This window comes from Meleagris gallopavo, chromosome 5, assembly GCF_905368555.1.
Source record: "Meleagris gallopavo chromosome 5, MGAL_WU_HG_1.1, whole genome shotgun sequence".
NCBI lineage: Eukaryota > Metazoa > Chordata > Aves > Galliformes > Phasianidae > Meleagris > Meleagris gallopavo.
In genome coordinates, this window is record NC_139408.1 from 9,600,259 (window position 1) to 9,622,280 (window position 22,022).

Below are 22,022 nucleotides of genomic sequence, written 5' to 3' on the forward strand. Positions count from 1 at the left end.
TTAGATTTAGAGTGAAATCGAGAGAAAAGCACTTTAGAAGCCGGGAAAGCTCTCGCGGCCGCAGCAGCGAAGCGGGAAGAGGTTGCGAGCCGCCGCCTGCGACCGCACCGCGGCGATTTCTGACAGCGCGGGTTGCGAGAGGACGGAGCCGGGCCGCAGCGCTCCGCACCGAGCCCCACACCTAAGCTGGCCGCCGAGCCGCGCCGGCCCGCTTCTCTGGCCGCTCCCAGCGCGCGTCCCGGGGCAGCGCCCGCCGCCCGCGCCCTTCAGCCCGGCCCGGAGCCGCCCCGGAGCTCCCCAGCCAGCCGGAGCGGCGGCGGCCGCCCCCGGCGCCCGGACGATGGTGCTGGACAAGGAAGACGGTAGGTGGGCCGGGCCGCGGGGAGGGAGGCGGGAGGGAGCGGGCCGTCCCGCAGCCTCACGAAGGGCCCCGGGGCGGCCGGGTACCGCCGGGCGTTCGCCGGCTGCGGCGCGTCCCGGCCCCGCTGGCCGCGGGGGCGGCGGCCCCGGAGCGTCCCCGCCCGGCCGGGAAGCGGCTGTGCGCCGGGTGCGGGGCTCCAACTCGGCAAAAGTGAGTACGGGGCGGCGGGCGGGAGCGCCTTCGCTCGCGGTTCCTCCGCGGGTTTCCCTCTCTCTCCCGTTCTCCGCTTTGCTTTGGACGTGGAGTCTCTGCCTCGGGGAGGTTCGAGCCCGTCCGCCGCGGAGCCGCCGGCAACCGGGGAGCGGCCGCGGGCTCCAGCGCTTCCCGAGCCGCGGCCCCGCACCGCCCGGCCCCGGGAGCCGCTGCGGCCGCCCCTCGGAGCCTTCCGTGTACGGCCGCGGCGCTGCAGCCGAACGCGTGCGTGGAGCAGAAGAGGGAGCGAACTTCCCCGGCCCGGCAGAGCGCCGAAGGACCCTCTGGTCCAACCGCCCCGGGCGGAAGGTAAAAGGGGGAAGCGACGGCCGAGGAGGACGGCCGGGGTAATTCCTTGCAGCTGCTGAGCGGAGCTTGCCTCTCGGGGGTCACCCCGCTCAGAACGGAGCGATGCAAGTTTCGCTCGCATGTTGCGCGGAGTGTTGGGGGAGGGGGAAGGCTCTCATCCGTCACTGTCCCCTAACCGTAACGCTGAGCGGGGCGATGCCTTCGTGCCAGCTGTTTCCGTGCCTGCCATGCGCTGCGGGGGTACAGGTGGGCTGCAGGGAACGGGGAACTCTGCAGGAGCTCCTAGCGGGGCTCTAACGCTCTCGTTAAACACGAGGAGCTCGGGGTTGGCGCTGTGAGGAGACGAAAGCAAGCCTGCCGATTATCCAGACAGTTCTCAGCAGCCTCCTTTCAGGAGTCCTCGGAGCGGCTGCATAGAAGGGGGTAACGGTGGCAGAGCCAAAGAGGAAATGAGTGCAGGGTGCGCCTAAGGGAGTGCAGTGGGCAGCAAACCTCTGAAGGGAGGGATGTGGGATGGCAGCACTCAGGAACCCCCTGTGCTGTTGGCCGAGCAGTTGTGTTTCAGGAGAAAGGGTACTCACTTCTAAAAGTGCTGGGGAAACAAGTAGGAGATGAGGTGGAGAGGAGAAACTCTTTATGAAGAGCTCATTTTGCCGTATCGCATTTCTTCCTACTTGATTCAAACGGGCTCCGTGTGCCCATCTGTGAGTGTTAAAAGGGGATCTGCATTACTCCCATAACCACCTCTATGTCTTATCACAGAGCGGTCTGATTTCTGCCACCTAAAAATTCTGCTGCTGTGGCCAGCATCCAGTTCTCCCCTTGGTTTGGAGAGGGGTTTGCCATGTGGGGTTTTTGGGGGCTGTTTCTTATGTGGTCCTTACCAGCAAGGTGGGGTTCACAGCTGTCGCTCTGTGGAGAGGGCAGGCTGTCAGAGATGGTTTCCCAACCATGCTGGTACATCACAAGGATGCTGGCCGACTTGTTGGTGGGGTCTGTAGCACGCTGCGCTCCCAGCGCTGTACAGCAAGCTGTGCTGGGGCTCAGAGGCAGCTGCCCACTCACCCAGCCTCTGGGTCCCATTGTAGCAGTGCTTTTGGGGCCGTGCAAGCCCTCGTGTGACAGCCACATCACCCGTGGAGTCTGACAGCCGCTGTACAGCTGCGTGAGTGAAAGCCTACCTTGGTGCCAAGGGAGGCAGCGGAGGCACTAACACCTTGCTGTGATCTTCACAGTCATCACTGGGGGCAAAGGGACAGGCTGAAAAAATAACAGCAGTAATAATGTTTCGGACTCGATGTGTCGTGACATCATGTCAAGTTGTGTCAGGGAGGTAACGTCGCTCCGTGTGTTGGAAGTGACATGGTGTAACCTGACTGATACAGCACGACTCAATATTAGAAACTACAGCCTTACCGTTTGGCAAACATAGTCCCAAAATACGAGCTGGAGGGAGAGAGCTGGGGAAAGAACAGAAAGGTGGAAAGCAAAAAAGCTTCCCCAAGGTTTGCGTTGCAGTCGGTTCCCCTGCGTTCATCGCTGCTGGGTTTGCTATGGGCAAGCCAGCCTACGCACCGCGTTCAGGGAGCTCAAGATAATGAGAGTTAAGATACTTCTCAAACACATAAATGTTTTGATTGCAAAGCCCAGATTTCTGCTTAAAAAAGTAAACTGACATGAGGCATCGTGATTAATTCCGACAGATTGTGTTAATTGTCGTTGGCTTTAATTGCGGTACAAATGCGTTGGGGGTTAGGAAACTTTTTTATTGTTGGTGTGTTAAATGAGTAAGCAGAGAAAGCACTTAGAAATAACCATTTTCAAAGGGAGTAGTGCAGTTTCTGTGATGCTATGAAGCAGCAAAGGATGAACACGTATGGGATCTGCACCGCATCAGCATACCGGTCTGCATTCCGCCCGTCAGTTCGCTCTGCCACAGAACTCAGCTGCAGTAGGCAGTGGGTAACTTTATTTTTATCAGAAAACTGCCCTTTTTTTGCCATTACTCAACAGTGTGATTGTGAATATGCCGTATGTTGTAGAACCAGCGTGTCCTCTTTGAAGGCGATGGGATTGAAACCTATGCGGACAATGATGGAATGTTTTTGGAGTTCACGGATCTCTGATGAAGGCTGGTCGTAACTTCAGAAGTATTGAGACGCTTCAAATGTAGAACAGCCCATGTTCTTGTTAGCTTATGCCCAATGCTTTCAACCATTAGCCTTAAACTTCGGGTGAACCCTCCTTCTTTTTGGGCCGTGATACTTGTTGGGTTGGTGGGATCAAGTGTTTGGAATGAAAGGGAAGGAAATGCCACCTCATCTGGGGATAAGGGATCTAACTAGCATTAGTACTGCAAATACGTAGCCTGAGCCTGGAGTGCATTGTACGGGTTGCGAAGGGAAGGAAGTTAAAATAGGAATATAGTGCTTTCTGTATCAAAAGCTGACCGAGGTGGTGCGGCTGGTGGCAGCGGAGCTCCTGACCCGGCAGTTGTGAAGCGCGGTCGGGGTGAGGGCTGTTGCGAAGCACAGGATCCGCACTTGTTGCTTTACGTTCGGTCGGCGATGGCATCTCTGACAGGTGGGGCGGACCTGCGAGAGCCGAGCTGATACATCAACTGTAATAGCGACCTAGCGAAAGTGGAGCTACAGTCTCCGGAGCGAGAAAGTTGCGACCAGCGGGCTGCCGCCGGGTACCGCCTCAGCTCGCTCTCCGGCGAGCCCGTGCGCTGCGCTGCGCTGCGACAAGGGGAGCGGCGGCCCCGAGCCCCTCGGGCCGCTCTCCGGGAGGCGCCGGGCCGGGCCGAGGCGCGCGGTGCGTCCTGCAGGGGGCGCTGCCGCGCCGCATCCCGCTGCCGGGGGCGGGCGCCCGCCTTCCCCGCTGCGCTCGGGGCCGCGGGCCGGCCTGCCGGGGTGACGGGCGCTGGGTTCAGCCGAAGCCAAAGCGAGACGCTTCATAAAGCTGAGAGCCGGCTTCTTGCGGCGGCCGGGGTTACGGGCCGTCGGAAGCGATTGCATTAAAATAGGTTGTGCGCTGTAAATTGAGCCGTTGAGGAGGTGAGAACCAGAGGAGCCGCTCCGATCGTCCTTCTTTCTAAATTGCAGTTTTAGTTCCTCGCAGTTCTGCGGCGCAGAAGTAGGTGAGCCCGCAGTCGATCCCGCAGAGCGCTTTATCCCCCGAGAGCCGCTGTGCCGGAGCGCGGTCTGTGTTAAACGCCGGACGGGCGGCTGTCGGCGCCCCGCGCCGGCACGAGGACTCCCCCGCTCCGGAGGTCCGCGCTGCCCGAGCGCAGCCCCGCGATGATGGTGCTGGAGCAGGACGACGGTAGGTGGGCGAGCGGCGCCGGGACGCGGCCGGGAACTGCGTGCCCACGCGTGTCATCTCCTGTCGGCGCGACCCGAGGGTTTACCTCGAGCTCTGTGTGCAGAAGCGGCTTAATTTTTATTTTTATTGTTACGTCTGTTTAGATTTTTCCTCCTCGAACTCACTCTGATACATCCATTTTAGCCCGTTTATTTTAACAGCTCTCAATGTAAACCTGATGTTGAGATGTTTTCCTTCCCGTTGCGTGTCTTTTGGGTCTCCTTAATGTACGCCCTTAATATGTATTTCTCGCAGCTTTTCTCCGTAGCTCTAACCGTGCTGATGATGAGCTAATAAGCTGCTCCGGCAGAAAAGCGGTGCCTTCTTGCCGGCTCTAGATAGAGATTAGCTGGGAGGTGATTGAATGAATGAAGCAGAAGTAGGACCTGACTTAATTTAGGACTTTGCAAACACTCACTCCATTAGGAGCAGCCCTTGCTGCGGGTGGCTGAGGGCTGTGTGCTGATGCTGGCACGCAGTGCTCAGTGGTACCAAACCCAACTGCCCGCTCGCCTGCTGTGCCCAGGACAGATGCAGTAAGTCCCATGCAAGTTCTCAATGAGAATGAGATGCTGCTATGTTGCAGTTTGAAAATTTACTTACAACTTGCACACTGCGAGCAAAGAAAGATTGAAGCAGTGGGAGCCATCTGTAGCCATCCCAATGGACTTCCCACGCTGGCAGTGCCGCTTCGTGTAGCGAAGGCAAGAGCTGCATCGTAACGCCCAGCACACCGCTGTAGCCATCATCTCCTTGCTCCATCTCACCTTTGTAAGTGAATGAAGGGCTGTGCTGATGGCTCTGTTGCTGGATTCTCTGCTTTTATTGTCATAGAATTCTCTTTCTGTGGTTAGAAAATAAAAGTAACCAGCAAGTTTACTTGGAAGAAGGAGAAAACAGTGAATACTTGCAGGCTGTAGACAGGAAGCAGCTTTTCACAGGGATCCAAAGTGCTTGGAGAAAATGGAATGTTCTGGCAGTAGGGTGGATTTTACTCGAATGTATGTATTACTTTTAGAAACATTTGAGGAAAATAACTTGCAATTCAAACTCTCTTGCTTTCCTGTAATTGTGCATTGTGAGCAGTGCTGAAAGCTTCCCTGTTGATAGGTTGGAGCAACATAATTTCTTTTTCCCAAACACCTATCTATTTTCTGGTGTTTCAAAGCCAAATTAATTCTGCGCTGGACCACAATCAGAAAAGAATACTTGACCATAATGGAAGCACTCACTTTTAACCAGTCTTGGACTGAAGCTCCTCTCTCTCCCAGTGTGGCACCCCAAGAAGTACTAAGGGGAAATACTATGCTTTGCATCTAGTATTTTGAGATCCTTCATCTCCTGACACCTTTGATTTGTAAAGTGATGCAGTGCTGACGTGTGTAGAGTTTGAGTCTTGTTTCTGGGATGGAATGTGGATTTTTGTCTCATTCAGGTGTGAAGTGCTTGGGACAGCGGACAAAATGTGCGTGGGCTTGGATGTTACACACCCAACATTTGTGACCAAGCAGAAGTGTGTCGTTGTCAGTGTCCTCTTTAAGCAGATTCTGATCAAATGTTGACTCAGTGTGGGGTCTCAGCACCCACATGTAAGTTCTCTTGCCCTTCTGAAGGGATTCTGCTCAATGAAGTTGGCATTCTAAAACTGTGAAATAATCTGCAGGTCAAAACACATAAAATCCCTGTCTTGATTTCAGTTCAGATCTCATAAGTCCCTTTGTTAACGCAGGAGAACTCTGAAAAAAAAGAGGTAGATGTGAAGCATCTGTTACACATCTTCTAGATCAGCTTTGCAGTTGACTGGACTGCGGATAAAAGACACACTAAGTGGTTGAGCATTGCTTATGCTGGGAAAACAAATGGAGCTAACAGGGTTTCAAAGGCTTTGAAGCAGTGTCGCTCTCAGAGGTGTTCGCTTGTTTTCTTTGGCAATACAAGTTGAAGCGAGCTAGTTTACTTTATTAGAGGCGTAAGGCTACTCTTGTAACCTTCCTCTGACTAAGATGAATTTGGCTGGATGACCTTATTTCTTACTGGACCACACGTGTTATGCTAGGCTTTGTTATTTTTTGCTTCCCCCCCCCCTTCTTAAGGCTCATCTCTTAAAGGACGGCAGCATTTTCCATATTTTGTTAAATCTTCTTTTTCAATTTGTGTTTCCCTATAGAGTTGTGTTCTGCTATGATGGAGCAATGCAAATCAAGTAGAATAGCCCAAATTAATTCTTCACATTGGCGGCAGCATGGTTGCCTGCATGGAATCAATAATGTGTCGTGGAGGGATCAAATTTTTGAGTATAATGTGTGAATAATGCTTGACACAAAACAAAAATTCAGTCATCATAATAGCAATTAGGAAAAAGCTGCAGCTTATCCCAGCTGTAATCTCTGCTAACAATGAAGCACAGCCTAGTAATCAGCATGTATGGTATGAAATGCACTAATAGAAATCACGGTTCTTTGTTATGTGTGGGGAGGGTGAAAGTTTCCTTTTAGCTAACTTGTACTGTGTTAACTAGACATCGTATCCTTGAACCAAATTATTGACTCTGCGTGCACTTGTAAAAGCCCTGATCAGCTGTGCATTTGTCCCAGTGCTTGCACAGACGTTAGCACCCCAAATCACGGGTCCTTTGTGTTTTGAAGTAGAACTCTGATTAAATAGACTGCAAGAGTGAATGATATTGGAAGGGACGTGTGCCAATACACAAACCTTAGTTTTAATTAAAAAAAGAAAAAAGAAAAAAGAAAAGAAAAAATAAAATCCATAGCTCTTGAAAACTGAAAAGAAAAATATGAATACCCAGTGGTTGAGTGCACCAGGGTTGGAGAACCTCCCGAGGTTGATGGGAGGCATTTAGGGCAATGAACATTTGGTAATTTGAAGTTGGATGAGTGGCAGCAGTTGAGTTCCCTGTTGCGTAAGTGCCCATCTCACTCTGCTCAGGAGGAAAGAAACAGCATTTTGGAGTCGGAAAAGTGGTGAAATTGATTCCGTAATTGCAGGCCACAAGTGTGCCCTAGCCAAGGAGCATGGCTGCAGGGTGGCCCTGGGAGTACATTCATGAGCAGCTGTGTGTGTGCACATGGGCATGTGGGCATGGAGGGAGACCTGCTGCCAGCCAGATAGGCCCTATGATCTGCTTCTGTTGGTAACAATCATGACACGTGCAAAAGTGAGGCAAGTGCTGGCTGCCCAGAAGCCCCATGAAAGTAGCACTGCATTGGAAGGAGAGTTCTACGTGTAGCTGGTATCTTTTGTTTTCATTTTAAGGCACCTTTCTCACACCTACCTACTGAAGAACTGTGCAAAGGGAGAGGAGGAGAAATGGCAGGCTGGCTGCTTTTCCCTCCCGTAAGACGGAATTTAATTTTTCTGTTTCCAGATACTCCCGGATGTTTTTTTTGTTTCTGTCTTCTGCACCTGTCTAAGACTTTCCCTATGATCCCTCATTGTCTAACTATCCATTTACAAAGAAATACTGTGGATCTTCCCAGGCAGTGGCTTATTTGAAGAATGGTTGATGCAGGACACTAAAGACCCTGTATTTCCCTATTTATTTGGGTTACCCAGTGGTTTGTTGGGGCAGCAATCTTGGCACACGTGCTCTTGGTGTAATTCAGAGGTTTGGCCTGTCTAGTCTTGTGACTCAAATGCACAGCTCTGGATTCGTGTATTTACGAAGAAACAACAGAAGGTTGTAAAAGCAGGAATCTGAAGAAGACCAGAAAAAATTCTGAAATGCTTCACCAAATCTGATTAAGGGCAGAGCTGGAGGTAGCCTTCCACAGGTGCCCTCTGCACCTGGGCATGGTGTACAGAGGCGTGAGCAACTGGGAGACTGAATTGCTTAAACCTTTTCAAGAAATGAAAGGTGCTGTAATTGGAGCCCATTTAATAGATCTCTATTAAATGAAAATAGTTGCTGTTCCTATGAGAAGAAGATGGGTGAAAGGAGTTAGCAGTCCCGATAGGAGCACACTGCTTTGTGTAGCTGTATTGCTGCCAGGCAATCAAATACTTTTAGTATCTGCCTCGATGAGATAGCTGAAAGATTCGGGGTAGGCATCTTTATAGGGGATCATCGTTCTTCATTCCCAGATGCTGGTGAGACATGCTGGTTGTCTGGTTGACATAAGTGCTCAAATGGCCTATGAATGTTTTTCAGCCCGGGTAACATGGCAGAAGAGGAAGCCGATTCTTGAAAATTAGTAGCACTGTAATTTTGGTTTAATATAGTAGAAAGGATGCTTGATACCCTGGCAGCAGAAACATCATTTGTCTTCTTTGGAGTTAGTGTTAAATTTTATTATCTTTAATAGCTACAACGTGAACGTGTCAGCCTGTTTGTCATAGCCATCCTGAAAATACTCTCTTATGGTAGAATCTTCGGAAAAATTCCTTTTAAGAGCAGTGCATTATTAATAAAGTAATCCATTAGGTCTGGTGATAAAGGGTCACAGCAGAGTCTGAGATATGTTTCTTAAATGGTTAAGAAATTTATCATGGTTGGAGGATTAATTGATTTCATTTGGAGGCTTTCTTGAGGTTTTCAGGCTTTGTGTTCGGATACAGTTTTCTTCCATCCGCAAATGCGCTTGCTGCTCCAAGTTTTGCTTCCCTGTCATTGGCATGAGCCGTTCCGTTCCTGCTAAAGGCAATCTGTTCTTACAGCATTATGACCAATTGCATCCGTGAGAAGTCTTACTTAGGGAGAGAACATGAAAGTTTATGGCAAATAAGGTGTTTCAATTGAAATCAATTCGGAATCAGAATGATGGTATCAAGCATTAAGCGTTGCGATGGAAGAATAAAAAAGGCGCTGCAGATGCTGCTAAATGCTGAACTATAAAACTCTAATGGGTCCATATCTTTTTAAAATTGGACAGAACTGTCACCATTTAGAATACATAGACATTGCTTTAAGCTGCATAGAAGGCACTGCCCCCAACTTCAGTAATGTGCGTAACTGTTGCCAGGGAATGATTTATTCAGTGAATGTAGAGCCTATTCACTGAAGACTTGGGGGCGGACGGAAGGGCGACTTAAAATGAAAGTTGCTCACTATTAGATTAACATAATTAAACCTATGGATGGTCTGGGATCAATTCACTGCAGCTACTGTTTTTAATTCTGGGTGTGTAAGCGTGTGTGCCTGTTTTCTCTGTTCTCCAACAGGACGACTCCCGAGCCTAAGTTTCCAAGAGTGATGTTGGGTGCTATCTGTGCAAGCAGATGCTCGGCTCTCCTTTCCACTGGATGTTCTCGCAAACATGTTCCTTCACACATTGCACATCAAAGCAGATAATGAAGGCAGTTGTCCAAATTTAGAGGGTTTTTAAATTTTGTTGAATATTTGAATTCTTTTCTCCAGCGTTCAGAGTTTCTTGCATGCTAATCGAGCTCTGAAAGGGTGATTTGGGTGGTGGAAGTAATATTTGCCTTCTTTTTAAACTATTGATTTCGACAGTTGTGTTTTTTCTTAAAGAAGAAGTGGATGACTGTTGCATATTCATGACTGAACTGCGGAGAACTTGGACCAGAATTAAACAATTAACCCTCTCGCCAATATAAACATCCATTTGAGTGGAAGCCAGGGATGTTCCTACTCGTTTTATTATGGATCTGAGATACAGAAATGTATTCTGGAGGACTGTGTTTCTAATAAATAAAAAGGCATAATGAGAATGTAACTGGGAAGGAAGACAAAAGCAGCCATGCTTTAAATTGTTAATGATGGTGCCAGTGGCTGCAGCTTTACCACAGCTGTTTAAATTGATCAGCTAGTGAAAATGTTTTGTTTTGGCATTTTCCCTGCATGTGCAAATCTTTTGGAGGGACTTCTGGAAGCTTTTCAAAGGAGAATCATGATCTTTTTCAGACCAGACGTAGAGCAGCAGAGTTTCCAGTGCTTTGGAATCCAGTATGTAAGAGTGCAGTTCAGTTTTTCTTTTGTGAAATTCTTGCCTGATTGCTTCCCCTAGGTCCCCTTTACCCCTCTGTTCATTTCATTCCTCCTCCAAAAGCACTGCAGATTGCTCCCTGCCCCAGTAGAGGTGGCAGCAGCATGCTCCTTCCCCTCCTTTCCACCCATCTCCTCACTTCCTGCTGTTGCTGAGCTTGGTCAGAAGAGCAGCGAGGAGCATGTCAGTTTGCTACGCATCTTTTGGTCAAGCAACCAGTGTGAAATTGTTCTGCAAAAGGTGCTTTGTCAGAGGGCTCTTGCTCCTGATTTGCTTCCTGGTTGGCTCAACCTTGCACTGACGTGGGTTAACCAACATCTCTGCTATGCTCGTGTCGTTCCCTGCTGTTCCAGAGAAATGGGTATACGTTTCTAAAGGATGCAATCCTTTCAAGTCAGCTGTAGGGGAGGGCCTTACTTCCCATGCAGGCAGGTGGAGGACCGCCATGCTCTGCTGCTTGGGATGCTGTGTGCAGCCCCTCCCTGGCACGCTTGGCAGCAGGTGACTTGTGGACAGGCCGTGCCGAGGAGAATGTTGAGCAACTTGGGTTCTGCCTGCTGTGCTCGCTGTGGGGGTGGGTATCGAGCATTATTCAGAATCCATTATATGTTTGTCTTTATCCTCCTTTGTAGAAAATGATTTCTGTAAGTACCCTGTTATGGTTATGAAAGCCTGAACCAAGCATCAGTCTCAAACCCTTTGACCTGTCTGCGCAGAATGGAGATCTGTTTTGAAAAGGACTCCTTTATATCTGTTTTTACTCCGTGCCCTTCCATTCATTTGCCTATACAAAGCAATAAAGGGTAAAACTAAAGTAACATAAATTGGTCTGTCTTCCTGAATCCATGTCTCGCTAATGTACCCAGATTAACTCAACTGTAAATTGTCTCCTTTGGATGTCGTGTCTTGCTAAAAGTTTCCTATATGATTCATGATTTGGATTGCTTTTAACAGCTATTGGCTAAGCAATATGGTAAATGTACAAGGTGATGCAATTGGCATTAGTGAGAGGATGCACAGGAGCATGTAATGCAGTCAATACTACATTAACTACTGATGCCCAATTACAGAAACTGGAAGAGTGGCTTTTAGGAGCATTAGGACTTGCAGAAGAGCTGAGATCACCTGCCGCTCCTTGCCTAAAAGCTTCACCCTTTATGCGCTGGGATCAAAGCAAACATTTAGTTGCAATTTTGTCATGTATAACAACGAAGGTATTTTTCCCCTTTTCTTTCCCAAAAAGTGTCACAGCGCTGCTTTTAGCACATGTAAAATCCTGTCTCCGTCTTTCAAGATTCCCTTTCCCTCTCCTGGGGCAAGGCTTTATTAGAATAAAAACTCTGTATTCACCCCAGAAGCTTGCTCCTTCCTCCATTTTAATTCCAAAGAGGTTCTCACTGCAATTCAGGGTGTCCTATTGCAGTGTGTCAGATGAGGCTCCCCTTCGCTCCCCCAGCTCCTGGGGGACTGAGAGTTTCCTAATCTCAATGTGATTGTTTGTGACCTCAGCTGTCTTGAAGTCTCTAGGAAAAGTGTTTTAAAATACAACCAGATACCACAGAAAACAGGATATTTGAGTGTGTGACCTCTCTGCAGGCCATGCTCAGATTAAGCACACATTGTTTCCACCGCTGCTTTTAGAACCCATTTGCAGTGGATGGCGGAGGACCACGCTTCGCTGAGAGGCAGTGCGTACTTCTGGATTGAGCTGAGTGTGATCGCAGCTGCGTTACTCTGCAAGCTGTCCCAGGCCAAACGCCCTTGAACAACTCTGTGTTCAGGCATCGTTTCCTGTTTTGCTCTGACTGGATGGAGCGTGTTGGTGTGCACCGGGCCCTGTGCAAGACGGGAGATCTGGGTGCTGCCATCCTTCCTTCTCCCCGTTGTGTTTTTCCAAGGAACTGAAGCTGGAACGTAGGGAGCTCAGACTACGCAAGGGTTTGAGTCGGTCTCTCTCATTCCCTTATCTCTCTTTAATTTGGATCAAATAAAACACCAAAGCTTGCATAATAAGGCTCCCTTAAAAACCTGCGTGCGTGCATACAATCGATCCATCGACTGGTCTTTTTGGGGGCTTTTAGGCATTCAGTCTAAGTGGGCTGCTCAGTGAAATTTGTACATTCATAAAATAGCTGATTGAAAAGCAATATTTCAGATAAATACAAGCCAGCGATCTATCAGCAGTTGTAATAAAAGCTGGGCTTCAGGCTGTGATTTTATTTTGAAATAATAAGAATTGCTTTATTCTTTTTACTTGAGTTACCATGGTAATTCTGTCGTGTAGCGGTGTTATATTGATTTAGAAAGTGGACAGTAATATTTCTTTTGTGTTATTCTGTTTCTAGGGGTTGATTTCTAATTTCCACTTGGAGATTACTTTTATAAATTTCTTAAGTCCTTCCACTTTTTTCTCTAGCAGTGTAATTTTCCTCTCACACATTGCTATTTTCTGAGCTTATTGGTTTGCTCTTATTTTAAATTAAACTTGCTGGTTTCAAATATTGAAATGACATCTTTGTCTGTGTCTGTACTTGGGTTTAGCAAAATATTACAGTCTGGTGTTTTATGCTTAATAATTTAAGGGAAGCTTTATGTCTGCCATCGGCGCTGGTTGGTAACTTACGACTGAACCAACACAGGGCTTAAACCTCTGACGCTTTAATAACGTGTAATGGTGCTTCCACCCTGCACACCTCTTTGAATCCGCCCTGATGAGGTGATACCGCTCCTCCTCTGTGCAGCTGAGGAGCATCAGGTTCCGTGAGAGCAAAACTTGGGTGGGCAGACGTGTGTGCATGTGAATGGCAAAGGGCAAAAAGTAACGAGCCGCTCAGCTCCGTGCTACCTTCCTACAGAGAGCTGCTTGGGGGTTGTGGCTGCTTTAAGGAATGACAGCCTGAACAAGGTGCAACTGTGCCTTGTGGTATCAGTTTCTGTATTAAGAAGTGGCAGTTGAGAAGCTAAAACCAATGCCATGAGTTCTGCTGTCAGACAGAGCCTATCCCGTTAATGAACCTGTGGTGCTGGTTGACCTCAAAAGGCGGTGGGGTATGATAGCTGAGGAAAAGGAAAGGCAATCCCAGCATGGAGTGAATGAGGAACTGCCAGCAGGTGAAGGGAGGTGATACTCCTCCTCTATTCTGCCCTGATGAGGCCACATTTTGACTACTGTGCCCAGATCTGGGCTCCCCAGTTCAAAAAGGACAGGGATCTCCTAGAAAGAGTCTGGAGGAGGGCCACGAAGATGATGAGGGGCCTGGAGCATCTCCTGTACGAGGAAAGGCTGAGAGACCTGGGGCTGTTCAGTCTGGGGAAAAGAAGACTGAGAGGGGTTCTGATAAATGTTTATAAACATCTAAAGGGAGTTGGGAGGCAAATGGACAAGGCCAGGTGGTTCTTGGTGGTGCGTAGCAGTAGGACAAGGAGTAATGGCTTAAGGGTGACAGAGCACTGGAGCAGGTTGCTCAAATGGAGATATTCAGGACCTGTCTGGGTGCCTACCGGTGTGACCTGTTGTAGGGTACTGCTTTAGCAGGGGGTTGGACTCAATGATCTCTTGAGGTCCCTTCCAACCCCTGCAATACTGTGATATTCTGTGCATTGCCGATCATGATGACTACCAGTGCTGGAGTGGCTATCAGTGCTGGAGAATGCACAGGCAGACCTCTGTGTCTGTAAGGGGTAAGCCGCAGGTCAGCTGAGGACAGTGAGTGAGTGAGAAAAGAGAGCGTACTCCTGAAGGGAGAGGGGTCTGTGCATGGGCTGGTCTAACTCTGCAAAGCAGAGGCTGGCCGCTCTGCCCTGCCTGGGGCCACAGGGAGGGGAAGCATCAGGGAGGGAGGAAAAGAGACTTTTTGCTCCCTAAGGATTTTATTGTCATTACCATAAGTGTTTGTAAATGGTGAGAATATTTCTAGGCTAGAAACAGGAAAGCTTCTAGTCTTCAGAAGGAATTTAGTGTTTAGGTCATCTCTCCCTGGGGAGCAGTGGAGGTGTGGGGCTGAACCGCTCTGGTTAGAGATTGAGGTGGTGTGGCAGCCTATGGCTGCAGGATGTGGGACTCACCCGTCCCTCCAGGTCCGCAGTCCATGTGGAGGCATTATATCACGTTGTATGAAGTTCTGTCAGTGTTTCCATATAAAATCCATATTTTCCTCAATGTTCCTTTATGGTGGAAGTCTGCACATAAGATCCTGCCCGAGGATACCTTTTTCTTTTCTATTAAAATTTTATAAACCCGTCACTTGGCTGGGATTTTTACTCCTCTGCGAAAGTAAAATAAAAGGGGGGCCCCAATGGAGAAGCAGGGAGAGGAGAGGGACATTCTCTTTCTTGATACTCCTTTAAAAAATAAGAAGAAAGAAAAAAGCCCATACTTACAGGTGAACTCCTTGGTAGGAATGGCAAATGCCACGTCTGCAGTTTCTGAACTTCCAGGGATCTGATGTGGCTTAATCTGAGTGTTAAAATCCATAAGCATCTGCTGTGGCAGAAGTGTTCCCTTGCTTTCCTGAAGATGTGTTGATGTGCAGGTGTTGCCCATGCTGCTCGGTGTGAGAGCAATGATCCACAAACCTTAAAACCTTCACACAGGTCTTGTCTTGTGAGGCTGTAATGGCCCTTGGAGCCTTCATGGCCCATCAGGTGATGTCTGTTACACATTACCCTGTAGTAGCTCCAGAATAAAGTACTTAATTCTTTTTTTTTTTTTTTAAGTCAGTAATTATATTTCTCTGCCATAGAGTGTGATGGTTCCTAATGCTAAAATGCAGTTTTAAAGTAATGCAACAAGAGACTGCTTAATATCTCTGGCAGTTTCTGGGCTGAGCAAAAGTCCTCTGCTCTTTCTCCAGCATTTTCTTTCTCGTGGCAAACTCAAATTACAGTATACTCCTGTTTCAGGAGCTGACATTTCTCCTGGGGTTCTCTGTGTTGCAGCAAACCCTTATTTGATATTATGGGTCTCCTCAAAATAATGCTTTGGTCTGTCCCCATCACACTTGCTTTTCAGGAAGAGCTTCAGCTGATAATTTGCACTCATCTTAGTAGGGCTCTGCACTCAAGAGAGCAATCTTGCCCTGGAAGGAGAAAGGACTGGGTGATTTAATACTTTTTTTTATAAGCTTTTCTCTCTCTACCTGATCTTTCCACAGGATGACTGCATCCTAAGTTGGGATTTGGGTTTGCTACCCCCTACCTAAAATATATTTTCTTTCCCTATGGTTCATTCAATTATAACTGTAGGATATATCTTCTGGGACTGAGTAATTGGCTAGGTCAGAAGTAATCTTTATTTTCACTAGAGAGATGTTTACAAACTGATGCTGCAGTATCTCTTTAAAACCCACTGAGAATCTGATTAAAGGCCTGAGGATCTTCTGCAAAGATTGCCTGCTCCCAGTTGACTTGAAAGGGTCAGCATGCTGTCACAGATTCGACTACTAAGAATTAACTTAAGGCTGATTCAGATGCCTCTCTCTATGCGTAGCATTGATTGGACTGCTTTCAGATGGGCAGAGGTAACTTTATACTGCAGCATGTGTGAACTCCATTTAGTTAAATAGGAAAGCTGAATGAATATAGTCGCTTGTGACATGGGAGCTCAAAGGTGAACGCATATTACCCCTTTGGCCCTGAATTAAGTACGTAGGGGAAAGTAGGAGAGAAACATAATTCCCGTGGTGGCTTACTTGGGATGCTGGCTGGTGCAGCTGTTCTTCACCAAGCGCAGCTCCTGGATTTTGTAGCATCTTTTCTGCTCCTTGTCCCCCACGCACACTGTGCCCTGAGATGAAATTGCTCATAGTGGAAACAGCAGCAGAGTGCTCTTTTGAATGGAGGAAAAAACAACCATCAGCAACAAAACAGGCCCAATAAAATGAGTCCCGATGACTTGCCTCCTGCAGTGCCTGGAAAACTAAAGGCCTTTCTGCTGATAAAGTCACAGCACCTGCACCCACAGGGGGGGCTTCAGAGATGCATCAGTGTCACCCACAAGTGAACAGCCTCAAAGATTTGGTGTATCTATATTAAACAATTTGGATTTCCTTGGGGACATTTTGTGGGGATTTGCCCTAGTGTTGTCTCAGAGTGAGGGTGACATACCTATAGACTGAGTTCTTAGGCTGACCTGAAGACTTGCTGTGTTTTTTGTTTTATTTTTATTTTTTATTTTCTCACCTGTTGTTGTTTTGGAACTGTTGTAGTAATTCCTGGTGAAAGACCTGCTGGAAACGCTGACAGCTCTGAGTAAGAGCAGCCAGAGGGGCCCTGCTATAGTAATGCACTGCTCAGCTCTAACTGTGCCCAGCGCAATTCCTGTGCTCCCTGTGGGCAGTTACTGCGCAGCGCTCTGGCGTGGTGGCTGCATTATGTCCGGAGTTGCAATTTGCCAGTGGTCACTCTCAGAAGAAAAATGTGTCCTAGCAGGATCCTGAGTGGGCTGAAGGCAATAACAACTGTGTGCTGGCCAAGATAGAGGGAAGGAGAACAGTTTTGATGTCTCCTTGTAGGTGTCCAACCAGAAGTTAGAGAGTTTTCTGTCTGCAAGACTTGAAAAACGACACGGGGGATTGATAGTCTCATCTCTTCTTCCTCTGTCTCATCTCCCAGGCTGGAGGAACCACTGCCCTGTGGTCCCCAAGGGGTATTTCACTGTACACAATTGAGTCCATTTTCTGTATGATAAACAAATTTCCGATTGCCTCCTATGCCAAATGCTATGACAGTATTTGTTGTTATAAATGTTTTCTTGCATGAAACAGAGCACTGAACTGAGAAGCTGTGGCCATGTTGCAGTAGCCCTTGTGCTACGCTGGATGGATGCTCAGTGTTTGCTTTTTTCTGTCTGGTTGTCTTTTTGCTTGGGATGGTTGGCTACTTCCCAATCACTGAGCAAGCTCTGTATGTCTGTCTCAAGCGATGCCTCATTCTGCCCCTCTGCACCCAACAAGGACCCAGATAAAAAACTGAGCTCAACAAAATCATTTCCAAATCCTGATGGGTACTCAGGTTCTCTCAGCATGTGTTCTATTATCTTGTAAACTTACAGTGGTGACTCTTTGAAGAGCATTCCTTGGTGATGCATTATCAAAGAAAACAAATGTTTCTTGGCTTGGCTTGAGTTTCCATTCAACCTAAAGAACAAGCAGGTTATGGACGTTATTGTGCTGGTTTCAGCTGCAGGACAGCCATGTGAGTTAGTCAACAGTACCAGCTGAGGACTGTGTGACAAGTCTCATTTTGTTTCAATTAAATTAATACTCTTAGAATGGTATTACACTAGCTTAAAATTTTGCTTATCAAGGCAAAATGCTTAAAACAAGCCGGTTAAGTGCATATTACTGTTTGAAGTTGTATGAGAACGCAAGAGGAGTTGCTAATTTTTCCTCTGCATATCACGATCAAGCGCTCAAGGCAACTTGAGCATCCAAGTGAGTTTGTCATTAAAGGAGCAGTGTTCATAGCAGGGCTGTGTTTACTCAGCATTTCCCTCTAAGCTCTCTGAGAGCTCCTTCCATGTAGGTGTTTACCTTGAGTTTAACAGGGATGCCTACCCCGTGAAGGTAAGGTCTTACACATCCTGTGGGTGCTGATTGACAGTGTGAATACTGAAGATGGTTTCTGTGTCCTGGAAGAATTTACTAAGACGTCACGTAAGAGAAATAAATAATAATAAAATAAAAATACATGACCCTATTTGTACTTATATTTATTTGGTGCTGTACTGTGTAAGGCAGTGTATGCATACAGAAGGGGAACAAATAATCACTGTATATTCCAATTTTTGAATTTTGAACTGAGCATCTGAAAAAAAAGTTGAGAAAGACAAAGAAAATCAATTAAGTTTCCCAAAATAGCACCATTTTGGTAACCTGTACTGAGGGTGCAATTCTGTTCTTCAAGTCTCAGGCCTGAACACTATATGCTGAATCGCAAGTAACATGTAAGTTCTTGTGATTCTTGTTTCAATACCATACCCAAGGGCAGATCAGCATGGGTGTTGGCTGTTTCCAGTTTGAGAGTGAAATTCTGTGTTTTACTGCTGTGTCAAATGTTAATCCGGCTACGGCTTTCTGTCTTGCTTACACAATTTAATATATGTCATCTTCATTTTCTTCCTCATTGGCTTCGCTGTTCTATGTAGCATGTACTGTGGGTTTTCCTCTGAACTACAGATACACAGTTTGGGAACGATGCGTGAACTTAGTAAAACATCTGCTCTACTGGAAGATCCCTGGAAATGCTGAAGAAAAGGGTGGACATCGCACCGAGGGACGTGATCTAGAGCAATCCAGGCATGGGTTGATGGTTGGACAGGATGATCTCAGTGGTCTCTCCAACCTCAATGATTCTTTGATTCTAAGATAGGTTGAAATCAAAGTTTTAAAGATATTAGCAGGGAGATTGCAAAATAAAACACATATGTATTTTTGGAAACATAAAATTTAAGAAACTCATCTTAAAATTAAGAACTCATTTAAGCAAACTGAGTCTTGTGTATGTATGGGAGGAGATGAGGTTTGGTCACCCAGTATGGTAAGAGGAGGAGAATGGTGCATATGGATTGGAAGAAAGACTCCTGCTTTGTGTGAGGTGGTGGGCATGGAGGCTGTGCTTCGCTCCTGCTTGGGAGCATGTGGCCAGGAGGCCTGCTTCAATGTGTGGGAACGAAGAGAGACGAAGGGGAAGTGGAGATTGGCCCAGGTGCTGTGGCAGAACCCTCCTTCCCTTTGCCCCCATGCTGGCTGCAGCAGCAGCCCCATCATCAACCATGCAACCGTTTGCCTCCTGCCCTGAGAAGCACATCCTGCTTAATACCTCCATCTTCACAGCTTCTTTCAGGCGTCCGCGTGGCTCTGCATTCATCCTGCCTCTTCAAAGATAGAAATCTTCATTTCTCCCTCCATTTTTGAAGAACTGAGATTCCTGAGTCCTTGAATCATTTGGCTTGCCCTTAGCTATGCTGCCTTTGCAGCATCCCTTTTATATAATCGCTGCTGCTCACAGTATTCTGTAATACATCCCCACTCCTCTCTCTAATAGACTGCTATGATGTCCATGACTTACATCCCTGAATTTTCATTACTGCTGCAAAGACTTTTATGCACTTTAAAAGGGAACAGATGGATTCTTCCCTATTTTGGAAGAGATCATTCGTGCCTGTCCACCTTCTCAAGTTCACCTATTTTCATTACTTTAACTTAAATGATTTGTGGAGTCTTCTGAGCTCTCAAAATTAAACTGAAGCCTGAATAAGATTTGAACCTAGATTTTCCTCATCTAGGCTAAAGTAGATGATAGCTTCAAGGGTGGACCTAGAGAATAGTTCATTTTGGTTATAGTTCAAAACAGTAGTCAGTCTGTGCTTTCCCACTGTGCTCTTTCAAAGTTTCACCAAGGAAGCTCACAAAGAGCCATTCTGAGATTGAAGTGGGAACAAAGTGTTAATTGTTAAATTATCTTTTGGCCCCTAAAAACCTAAGGGAATCCATCTGAAGGATGATAGTTGCATACAGAGTATCCTTGTCTCCGTCCACTGCTAAGTAGTCTGTTTTTTTAGAAACTGTTTTAGAAACCCTTTATGTTCTGTCCTTGACAGTCCTCAATGGGCTTTTGCGCTCAAACAATATGGACCCTAGCAGGTGGCATTTTTGGCAAATGACCTCTTCTCAATAGCAGGATGTTCAGAAGTTGGCCTTTCTCATCTTTTTTCAGAACTATTGAAATAGGAGGTGAGGGGCAGATGTACCGCTAATAGCATGAAGATGCACTGAGATCTTAGGCAGGAAGAAAAATCAAAATATCAGTTTCCAAAGAATTCGGTAACTGGTGAAGAGCGTGGCTTAGCAGCTGAGCAAGGTAACCAGCAGCACTTCTCTCTGGAAACAAACGATGTAAACTTCCAAGAGCGGGTCCTCTGCTGTGGCAGAGGTTAATGATACGAGTGGTTCTGCGACTTGCAGCTTTTTTCTCCTGTGCTCCGCTCACATTTGCCTCTCAGACGTGAACCGCAGTAATATGCACCATTTATGTGTCTCTGTCTGATTTTGGATAATTGTAGTAGTAATTACTAATTTCCAACCCTTGACCCGCTTTTTTAATCGCGTTTTTTAAAGCAATCTTTTGGTGCCGTTTTAAAATTTGATGTTTGGTTTTTAATTTAGATAAATTAAACCGAAGTGTTCTTGAGGGAGCTGCACGCTGAGGTCAGAAGCTTCATCTGCACAGTGCCCGTTTTCTTTAACCTATTTTAATAATTGCAGCTGCCTTCTTTAATGGCTGGCTTTTGTCTGAACAATGCTGAATTTGTCCTGTTTAGGCCATGCTGCTAGGGTTGAAGCAAAGCGCTGTGGGGTGGCACTGGGACTTAGGGATCAGCTTCTGGTTGGGTAGGTTCTGGGGCCAGGTTCCCTCCCTGCCCAGCAGTCTGGTCCTGGAGCTCCCCAAACTTGTTCCTTTGAAAAAGGCTGTTAGGCTTTGGCATTCGTTGGCCACACCGCCTTCGGCATCACAGCATCAGCTTTGGCTGGTTCTGGTAAACGGTGCCAGTTTTTAGGCTGGTCTTCTTACCTTCCTCTCCTCCTGTTCCTTCTCCTTTTGCTTTCAACTGGGAAAGCTTAATGGGGCGTGATGTTTTCGAACACGGAAACAGGTATTAAAGAGCAATTAGGTGGCCAACCTGAGTGGATAAAACAGAGAAAGTTTGCCAGAGATCTTCATGTCTTCAAACGTTTGTACAAATCTCTTGTCAAGTACAGAAATAATTGCCTTTTCCTCCCCTTCTTCTCCTTTCCCCTCAACCACTTTCAATCCCGCGTCTGGTTCAATATAACGGCTGTTTGCATGAATGGCTTAGTTAGCCAGGGTGGTAATAAAACACTTTAAATTTATTGTGACATTTGGATTTAATTAAAAAGTACACACTTAGAAAAGTAAAACATAATGTGGAGAGGGAGTGAGGAAGGTTTTTCTCCTTTTCTTCCAAAAAGCTAATTAGAGTTGTATTTTAAATTGTTTATGTGCTGCTAATCATTGTAATAAATCATTTATACTGGGAAAGACACACTCTAATGTGCTTGTGTAACTGTTTATGCTCTCAAGTTTCTATCACGAACAAATTGATCTGGAAGTGGATTTATTAACCACTAGGGAAGAAATCATTAGTGCTTTCTCTAAATATTCCCCAGGTACACTTTTATTATAGTAGTTTACTGTTTTAACTAAAAGTAACTTTATAGAGCCTCGGTTGTAATTATAATGCAAATTGACTTTCTATCACTTAAAAAGAAGGAAAACTGCCTTTTCTCTGGGAATATATAGCTCGCTGCTTCCAAAGACTTTGCCGAAAAGGAAATGTAAACTGCTTCTAGAGAAACACATCACAGGGACTTTATGGAAGTTCTAAAGTAAGCTAGCGGGAAGTTCCATCTCTTAAATCTACCTGGCCTTTGGCAGATGATTTTAAGCCAGGATAAATTTAGGTGATTACGTTAATTCTGCCGCACCCGGCAGCATGCTCACAAAATGACCTGGCGCATTCAGAGTGCTGGGGACCACTCCGAACCTGTATCAGATGATTGGTATTGCTGTTCCCCTGGGACTGGTGAAGACACCGATGCTCAGATTTGCACGCAGAAGATTGGCAGCAGAAGTGATAATACGAGCCCTTCTGGTCTGCGGCGCCGTCCTTAATCACAGCTGGGGAGCTGCTGGTGTCCCAGCCTTCGCCAGGCGTTTTGGAGGTGAGCTCGTCCTGGAAGTGCAGAGCA

The 22,022-nt window shown here is 46.9% G+C and overlaps 1 protein-coding gene across 4 annotated transcripts in view; it reads left to right on the forward strand.

Annotated features, from left to right (window-relative positions):
* LMO1 (LIM domain only 1) overlaps window positions 1-22,022 on the forward strand; it is a 47,711-nt gene continuing 25,689 nt past the window's right edge. Inside the window, exon 1 of one of the 4 annotated variants that reach the window (XM_085224183.1) lies at window positions 1-362. In XM_085224183.1, coding sequence (XP_085080309.1) covers window positions 341-362 — 22 coding nt within the window. In that variant the 5' untranslated portion in view covers window positions 1-340. Of the gene's footprint in view, window positions 363-387; window positions 572-679; window positions 923-3,996; window positions 4,250-22,022 lie in introns of those variants that run through there. The other 3 variants (XM_085224185.1, XM_085224184.1, XM_085224182.1) reach the window with 3 other exon arrangements.